Source organism: Mirounga angustirostris, unplaced genomic scaffold (genome assembly GCF_029215605.1).
Source record: "Mirounga angustirostris isolate CCGP_5_RB_7025 unplaced genomic scaffold, mMirAng1.0.hap1 SCAF_4, whole genome shotgun sequence".
NCBI lineage: Eukaryota > Metazoa > Chordata > Mammalia > Carnivora > Phocidae > Mirounga > Mirounga angustirostris.
This window is the reverse complement of record NW_026991712.1, coordinates 149,753,045-149,762,798: the sequence shown is the minus strand read 5'-3', so window position 1 is coordinate 149,762,798 and position 9,754 is coordinate 149,753,045. Positions and strand designations below refer to the sequence as shown.

The 9,754-nt window shown below is 42.3% G+C and overlaps 1 protein-coding gene across 1 annotated transcript in view; it reads left to right on the top strand.

The window, feature by feature from the left end:
- Positions 1 to 4,388: 4,388 nt before the first annotated feature.
- RNF11 (ring finger protein 11) overlaps positions 4,389 to 9,754 on the top strand; it is a 37,970-nt gene continuing 32,604 nt past the window's right edge. The window contains exon 1 of the mRNA XM_045897727.3: positions 4,389 to 4,992. Within this exon, the coding sequence (XP_045753683.1) occupies positions 4,870 to 4,992 (123 nt within the window). The 5' untranslated portion in view covers positions 4,389 to 4,869. The remainder of the gene's footprint in view (positions 4,993 to 9,754) is intronic.

Below are 9,754 nucleotides of genomic sequence, written 5' to 3'. Positions count from 1 at the left end.
GGAAGACAACTTGGTAGTTTCTTACAAAACTGAACATATTCTTAACATACAATCCAGCAATTGTGCTCTTTGGTATTTGCCAGAATTAGTTGAAAACTTATGTCTACACAAAAACTTGCAGACACACTTCTGCGGGAATGTAAAATGGTACAGCTTCTGTGGAAAACAGTGTCGCAGTTCCTCAGAAAATTAAACAGAATTACCATGTGATCCAGCAGTTCCACTTCTGGGTATATGACTAAAGAATTGAAATCAGGGTCTCAAAGAGACATTTGTATGCCCATGTTCATAGCAGCATGATTCATAATAACTAAAACATAGAAGAAACCTGTGCCCATCAATGGATGAATGGATAAGCAAAGTGTGGTATACACATACAATGGAATATTATTCAGCCTTAAAGAGGGAGGAAATCCTGTAATATGATACAACATGGATGAACCTTGAGGCCAGTCACCAAAGGACAAATACTGTAAGATACTTAGTTAAAAATCATAGAGACAGAATGGTGGTTGCTAGTGGCTGGAGAGAGAGGAGAATGGAAGTTATTGTTTAATGGATAGTTTTGGTTTTACAAGATGAATAAAGATCTGGAGATGGATGGTGGTAATGGTTGCACAATATTATGAATGTATTTAATTCCACTGAACTGTATGCTTAGAAATGGTTAAGGTGAAGAATGCCTGCCTGGCTTAGTCAGTTAGGCATCTGATCTTGATCTCAGCTCAGGTCTTGATCTCATGGTTGTGGGTTCAAGCCCACGTTGGGCTCCATGCTGGGTGTGGAGCCTACTTTTAAAAAAAATGGTTAAGGTGGTAAATTTTAGGTTAAGTGTTTTTTACCACAATAAAAAAATTGGAAAAGAAAACCCTGTGCATGGATGTTTATAGCAGTTTTATTCATAATTGCCAAAACTTGGAAGTAAGTAAAATGTTCTTCAGTGTAAACTGTGGGACATTCAGGGAGTGGAATATTATTCAGTGCAAAAAAGAAATGAGTTATCAAGTCATGGACAGACAAGGAAGAACCTTAATGGTATATTACTAAGTGAAAGAAGACAATCTGAAAAGGCTCCATGCTGTATGGTTCCAACTATATGACATTTTGAAAAAGGTAAAACCATGGCGACAGTAAAGAATCAATGACTTTTAGGGGCAAGAGAGGGATGAAGGTGGAGCACAGATTCTTAGATCAGTGAAACTATTCTGTATATGCTATAATGGTGGATACACATCATTATAAATTTGTCCAAACCCATAGAATGTACAACAGCAAGAGTGAACCCTAACATAAGCAAGGATTTTGTGTGTTAGTCATGGGTCATTGTAGGCTCATCAGTTGTAACAAATATACCACTCTGGTGCAGGATGTTGAAATGCGGGAGGCTATGCATGTGTAGGGGCAGGCTGTATATAGTAAATCTTTGTACCTTCTGCTCAATATTGATATGAACCTAAAACTTGTCTACCAAATAAATCTATGGACTCTACTCTGAATACAAAAGGACAAGTGTGGATTTATGGGCAAGGAACAGGGTGGGATCAGTGGATAGAAAATTACTAAGAGGAAACATCAGGGCTAAGAGGAATTCTGGCTAAACCTCCTTGATAGGATTTTTGCTGAAGGCTGGCTAAGGTTGTCAGATACAAGGGTGGGGTTAAACTGACTCAGATTTTTGCTAAAACTGGAATAAGTAGCCCTAGGACAGAACTCAAGTTTACGGCCTTGAGGACCTTAGAGGAGGCTGACTAGAGTTAGGTCAAGGAGAGTCTTTGTCACTGCAGTAGTCCTGATTATTACTATTTTCGATTTTAAATTATGTTTTGTGATTAGGTCACACTCTGGTCTACAGGGCACTCTCCAAGAGCTCCTTTCTAAAGCTGAGTTAGGAAGAAAGATCATTGAATAGCTACTTCCTTACATGTGGATGCCAAAGGCATTTAAGATGTCTTCCCCATTCCCTTGTTTTTACATACTGAGAAATACCAGGACGAAAAAAGTTGTAGTCCTTTTTCATACCTAACAATGGCAACTGGTACATGATTAAAATCCTGGCTTTAGCCCTGAATCCATGTGAATCCATGTTTCTATTCTTGCAAAATGGGAATACCAATATATCCCTTTCTGGGCTCTTACATGTCTGGCTCAGGCTAATAAATGTCAGTTATGATTACATATTTAAAATTGTGTTAAAATATTCATATATTACACAGTTATATATAATACAATAATAGATCCCATTTATTTTCTATTGTTACACATGTTCCAATAAAGTGAAATCGAGGACAGCTACATGAAGAAAGTAGTTTTTAAGGAGGGTCTTAAAAGATGGATGGAATTCAACAGAAGGAAACAGCATGGCAAAAGGTCAAAGGTGGAAAAGCATAGTGAAAATTGAGTGCATAGCAAGTAGTGTGAAAATGGCTGGAGTGTAGGATGCCTGGTTGGAGTTGGAGTCACATGGGACATGAAGATGGGACCAAATGGTGCAAGGCCTTAATGCCATGCTAAATTTCTGAACCACAAGTCTATGAAAGCTCTCTGATTACATTTTTCATGGCAGTAGTGTGGAGAATGGTTTCATGGTATAGAAGCAAAGGCTTTATTAAGAAGCTGTTGTAAGAGTTCAGAGGAGACAAGGAAAATGGCAACGGGGGGGGGGGGCGGGGAGAGCCAAATGCCTGAAATTTTTCTCCCAGGGAATCCAATGATTTTACTTTTCAAGCTGGAGAATTAAGTAATGATTCTTGAGGATGTATGAAAGATTCTGATACAAACATGGCATAAAGGATCCCATATTTAGGTGGGAGATATTAATGGGAAGGAAGCTAAGTCTTGAGGAAGAGAGAATGCAGCATATCCCATATTTAATATGGGATATGAGTCCATTTAAGTAAGTAATTTTGTAGAATAGGGACTCCACAGTTAGAGTACTCATGCCCATACCAGTTTAACAGAGTCCTACCTCCAAGAATGGTTTCTGATCCTCACCCAAATGGTCTAATCACTCTCCTTAGGGCTCTCTAAAAACCTTTGGCGGGGAGGAGAAGAGGAACTCATCTGTTTACTTGTATTCCCAGCTGGACTCTGGGCTCCAACAGAGACAAGCCAGATCTGGTAAACCAGTTTCCCTAGTGCCTAGCATAGGATCTTGTGAGGGGAGAAAAATAATCAGTAAATGGTGAATAAAAGAAAGGGAGTCAAGACCCACTTCTTGTCTTCTGAGAGCATTCTCATCTTTCTTGTTTCCTTCCTTCCCACACATTGCTTCTTGGGCTCTTTGTTCATTCAACCAAGAAATCCTACTCTACCTTAGGCAATGTGTCAGGCCATGCACAGAGGAGGGACAGATGATTCAGCTTGATTAGGTTGTGACAGAGAAAGGCTCAGGGACTAAGAGCACAGAGGTGACTAACCCAGACTAGAGGGTTAGAGGAAACAAAGATGAATGTAGAAAGGATAAGTGGGAATAATGGTTAGCCTGATGAGAGGTAGAAGGTCTGGAGTGAAGAAGTGAGCTAGGGTCAGAAAAACAATATGCGTGGGTGGCCTGGGTTGCTCAGTTCTTCACCGTCTGCCTTGGGCTCAGGTCATGATCCCAGGGTCCTGGGATCCAGCCGCATCTGGCTCCCTGCTCTGCGGGAAGCCTGCTTCTCCCTCTCCCACTCCCCCTGCTTGTGTTCCCTCTCTTGCTGTCTCTCTCTGTCAAATAAATAAATAAAATCTTAAAAAAAAAGAAAAACAATATGCCTAAAGGCCTCAGCCAGTGGGAACAGTCTTCTAAGATAACCAGAAGTACTTTATTTAGACAGCCTGGAGTTTAGAATATTTGAGGAGACAATGTTGCTAATGAAGATTGGGGAAGTAGTCAGATTTGTAAAACACTTAAGAATACTTAGTCATAGCAGTCATAACAGTTTTAGGAAGCCATTGAAGGTTTTAAATGGGGGATCAGATTTACATTTTAAAAAAGATTATTCAACTGTACAAATAGTGGATTGGTTCGTTAGTGAGCTTGGACTTTATTCTGAAAGGATAAAGGGGAAGAAGCCATTTAACATTTTAACCACGGGAGTGACACATTCAGATAAGGGTTTATAAATCGATCACTTGGCAGAAGGCGGTGAGAAGACCGTCAGAACAGTGCGCAGGTAAGAACAGAGACAGCTGCGATGGAGAAGTGGAAGCGGGGAGGCACGGGAGACTGGAGAGAGGTTTCTGAGTCAGGTACCGCGCCAACTGTCAGGGAGAGACGCAGAAACTGACGCAGCCCGAGGAACAGCTGCGGGAGGCGGAGAAGGGGGCGCGGCCGCGCAGCCCGAGCCGCCCACGGCTCCCGGCGCCGGGGGCGGGACCAGAGCACGCACGGCGGCGTGACGCAGGACCGCAGCTGGCCTCGTTCTGGCCGCCGCCGCCGCCGCCGCTTTGAGGCGGAGTAGGATGAGGCCCGCGGCCGCGGCTCCGGCGTCGGCAGGGGTAGCAGCAGCTGAGGCAGCAGCTGAGGCAGCCGCGACGGCCGCGCCCCCCCCTCCTGACCTGGATTAGGCCCAACAGCTCCGTGGCCGCCGCCGCCCCGCGGGGGGGCGGGGTGGGGAAGTGCTTCGTCTCCCCGCCCCCCCCCCCCATTGCCGCCTCTCAAGAGGCAACCGCCGCGACCCCAGCGGAGCCCGCGGCCCAGCCTTGAGCCCCCAAGTCCGGGGGCTGGCATGAGCGGCCCTTCGGCGGCGCCGGGGGGCGGGGGAGCCGCCGCCGCTTGAGCCCCGGCCTGCTGTCCGACCCCACCTCGCTGACCGAGGCTGACCGCGAGCGTGCGAACGACCCCGTCACTGCTTTCTTCCTCCCCCAGATCACACATCCTAGCCCCGGAAGATGGGGAACTGCCTCAAATCCCCCACTTCGGATGACATCTCCCTGCTTCACGAGTCTCAGTCCGACCGGGCTAGTTTTGGCGAGGGGACGGAGCCGGATCAGGAGCCGCCGCCGCCATATCAGGTAGGGGAGGCTGTGTGTTGGGGAGGAGGGGGTGCGAGGAGTAGTGGCAGCTCCTGGCCGAGGTTGAGGGGGCTTCGGGGCTGTCACTGCCCCTGGTCTCGTCAGGGCCTGGCCGCGGGGGCGTCGACCCCCTTAGGGCAGGGACTGAGGGTGATTGCTCCCCACTCCTAGAATAGGGGGGATCCTTCACCTCCGCTCAAGAACGGTGTGGGGATGGTATTCTGTCCTTGAGTTCTGGGATTCTGTCCCCTTGAGTATGTGATTCTATCCCCTTGGCCAGTGACTGGTGGTTCGCTTGTGGAATTTGGGAGTGACATTTTTCTGCCTTTATGTCTAAATCGTGTAGTCTGAGCTGTGAGGTTTGGGGAATGGATTTCCTCATCGCGCCGCCAGCTGGATTATGGGTTCTGGATAGGTGGTTGGCCCCCACCCCATTTACATTGTCATGTATGATCATCCTCTCCCTATACCCTGTGTGTTTATGTTAATTGGATCTGGTAGGTGTTCATTTCTTCTACATGAGAAAAGAGCTTCAAGTGGTGATTTTAGTCCAGCGACATCAAGAGTTAACTTGTTTATATATATCTATGTATTAATTTTAATCCCTCCTCCTTTTGCTCCACCCCTATGACACACCTCTTAAACGCGCTGATTCAATAAAACTTGAGTATCTTGAACTTTGGAAACCTTTAAACCTGACTTAAATACCTTCTGTTACTCGTGGTTCTCCCTTTGTATCAAAGACTTGCTCCTAAACAGTTTCATTGCTTTTTGTACAGCAGTCATCAGTCCCATATATGTTTACACAATTAATAAAAAGCTAAGATCTCTTGAACTCAAAACAGATATGTAGATGTTATAATCCATAATATATATAAAAACCTTTCCTCTACTTTTCAGTTTTCAATGATCCTGGCTAAAAACTTTTTGTCCGCAGGGGCTTGGATAGTTAAGTGGCTTAATTTTTTTCCTGAATGGGGTTTAGTTTTCTAACTGGGCAGTCTCCTTTGTTGTTTCATGTGGTGACATCATTATCTAGTGTTATTCTTTTCTCATTTCTTTGTAAACCAGTGTCTCATCACACCAGAAAAACCTGATCACATATGCTGGTTTTCTGAATAAAACCCTCAGGGTCCTTTCATATATACCAATAAAGTCCAGTCTTACTTGTGGCATATAGAAGCCTCCATATTTACATTCTGTATTCCAGGCCTGCCAGATAACACGAGTGTGTTCATATCTCTCTGCCTTTGCTCTAGTTGCTCCCTCTGCTAGGATTCCTTCCCCCAAGGTCGGCCAGGTGAACATCTAATCCTCTTTAAGGACTCAGCTCTCCTGTCACCTCTCCCAAGTCTCTATATTCTCCTTCCTCCCTTTGTGATTCCATCACTCAGTTGTTTGTGTACCACCCCTGCCCCCCACTTCCATAAGCAGCACATATAACACTTGGATGTTATGTATGTTTTCATCATTAAGGCATTTCCCTCTTCCCCCAGTGTAAGCTGTTTAAAATTACAACCTGCCCTAACACCCTGGAATTCTCCCGTACCCTGTTCTATTTTTTCCCCATAGCATTTATCACTTTCTAACACACTGTCTTTACTTATGTTTATTGCTTATTATCGGTCTTCTCCCACGAGGGCTAAGCTCCTTGAGGAAAGGAGTTTTTTTAAATTGTTGAACAGTACCTGGCACACATTAGACACTCAGTTATTGGTTGAATGAATGGATTTCTTTTAAATGAATTAATATATTTGAGGCCAATGCAATTATAATGTCTTGTAAGAACTGTGCATATTCCTAGTGCCTTCTTTCCTTTATTATGGATCATTTTTAAGGAATCCTAAAAATCAATTTTCAGTAATATAGGAATTGGTTTAAAATAATTATAAAATTTAGGGTTTTTTTTTTTTTAACTCTGTGTATAGTCTATAACAAAATGTTTACTTTATGAGAAAGTACTTGAATCCTTGTCCTTAAAGAGATGGGAGAGAAGAGGTTAGAGCTTTTCTTGAATTATAAGGTAAAAACAAAGAAATTGGGCACACCCTCTACTCTGTCCTTCCTGAATGTTTAAAAAGAATACAAAGGAAATCTGCCCATCAAGGGCAGTCTTAGAAGGGTTGTGAGAGGGAAGATAAACCACGAAAGGCTGGAGGATGAGGGTCCATAAGAGGAAAGGCCAACTGGTAGCCCAGTGCTGAAAGAAATATGTGAACAGGTTGAAGTACCTCAGTGGGGTACTGTCACTCTTAAGATCCCCCTCCTCATTTGTCATGCTAATTCAGTAGTAGCACTTTGTTAAAAAGAGCTTAATATTCATTGAACAACAACAAAAGCCACTTTACAGTATTTGTGTGCTGTGTAAATATTTATATAAATACAAAGATTGGTATCTCAGTTTTGCAGTCATTATATAGTTTGAGATTTACTGATCTCTTCCTCCTGTCCTGTCCTTTGACTGTGATTAATTCATCTGGGATTTTACAATCAAGAAAATAAGTTAATACTGCAGTGAGTGCAAGTGTAGCTCTGGTTTTGGAGTCAGATGGATCTGAGTTCAAATCCTGTTTGTCACTTACATGAAAAATATGAAGAGAGTTATTAGGTGATGTGTTTTGAGGAACTTCTTTCATGAATAACAAAACATTTTGGATATTTCAAATTGTGACTGAATAAAGTTTCAAGATACTTTAAAAAAAACTCATTTTCCTATAGAACTCATTAAAAGTAATCCTCCTTTAAGTCTAGAATATAATAAAATACTTATTTTTAACTATTTAAAGCTGTAATAATACCTTGTTTCTCTGATAGCAATATGAAAAATTGAAGATTTTTTTAATGTATTACATTTTATCTACCTTTTTGTTGGAAATTACTTAAATTGTATTTTGCATATATTCATCTTTATTGAATTATTTAACTTAAAAGTTTCCTTTGTGTGAAATTTTATCCCTCCCCTCTTAAAGTTCTGTCTTTTCATTAAGGTGCAGATCAGGTCCAACCTTTTTAATAAAGCCTCCCCTGACCATTTTAATTTTTGTTTGTAATATTTATCTGGAAATCATGTATTGCATGATTAATTAGCTTTTAGTGCTTTAACAATGATTTTTCCAGATTACAATTTCTTTAAAAGTGAGAATGATGTGGGGGCCCTGGGGTGGCTCAGTCACTTGAGCATCCAACTCTTGTTTTCTGCAGAGGTCATGATCTCGGGATCATGAGATCAAGCCCCACTACAGGCTATGTGCTTGGTGGGGAGTCTACTTGAGATTCTCCCCCACTCTTGTGTGTGTACTTTCTCATAAATAAATGAATCTTTTTAAAAAATGCGAATGATGTGTTAAGATTTTAAAAATATCTCAGTTGAGTGTAATGGCATCCTACACATTGTAGATCCTACTGCCTAACTTAGAACTGTGCCTTCTCCCTTCTGTACTGTTAGCACCATGATTGAGGTCCTCATTACTTCTCCAGGTAACCTAATTGATGTCACCTCTCTTCCCCATTCATTTCATTCCTCAATGCTAGATAAATCTCTCCAGATCAGACCCCTTGCCTCTTAATGCTTAGTGATTCTTCATGACTTATTACTGAAGATCTCTGTATTAGCAGTCAGTCATGATCTGGCTCCTAATATACTTTTCCAGCTTTTTGTAGTCTTTTTTTTTTTTTTTGTAAGATTTTATTTATTTGACAGAGAGACACAGCGAGAGAGGGAACACAAGCCGGGGAAGTGGGAGAAGGAGAAGCAGGCTTCCCGCAGAGCAGGGAGCCCGGTGTGGAGCTCAATCCCAGGACCCTGGGATCATGACCTGAGCCGAAGGCAGACGCTTAACGACTGAGCCACCCAGGCGCCCAGCTTTTTGTAGTCTTGTATACAACTTAGACTCTAGTCAAATTGAACAGTGTGCTATATTCTATATATGCCTTCTGCTTTCCAGCCTCTGCCTTTGCTCTTCCGTTCCCATTGCCCAGAATTCTCTTCCCTTAATTGTTCCCGGTATAAGTTCAGAGTTTCAAGGGCCAACTTAATATGCCATGAATCCATTTCTGATTTCCCCCAATTTGAATAACATCTTAATATGAACTCCTTTAGCACTTTGTTTACCGTTCTTAGGACACTTTACCCTTCCTTGATTTTAATTATTTATAACAATGTCATATCTCCTCTGCTAGACTCCAACTCTGATGATTCAGCTCAGTAGTTTGCTAGAACTATTCTTTTCACATAACAGGCACTCAAATACTTGAATAAATGTGAAAATCAGTTAATTGCATTTTTCTGTAAGAGTGTGAGATTTTATGGTTCTTGTTTCTATATAAATTGTTCCAGAATCCTGTGCTTTGGCCTGTGTACCATAAAGGATTCTGCTATTTTTCTCTCCCACATTATTTTCTGACTATTCATTTTTGTTCTGTTATTTATAAAGTATGTGAGCTTTTTCATTTGAGTTTGGTTTGTGTACTGTAGTTCAGCTTGCCTTTTTTTTTTTTTTTTTAAAGATATTTGCTTATTTGTCACCATTGTTGCAGGGGTTATTTATACCCGAAACCCATCTGGATGTCCTTTAATTAAGGCTGATTCTTTGCCATTAAGAATGTATGTACCTTTATGTATCATATGATCTCACTGATATGAGGAATTCTTAATCGCAGGAATCAAACTGAGGGTTGTTGGAGTGGGGGGTGGGGTGGGAGGGATGGGGTGACTGGGTGATAGACACTGGGGAGGGGAAGAATGAAGCGGGGGAAATCGGAG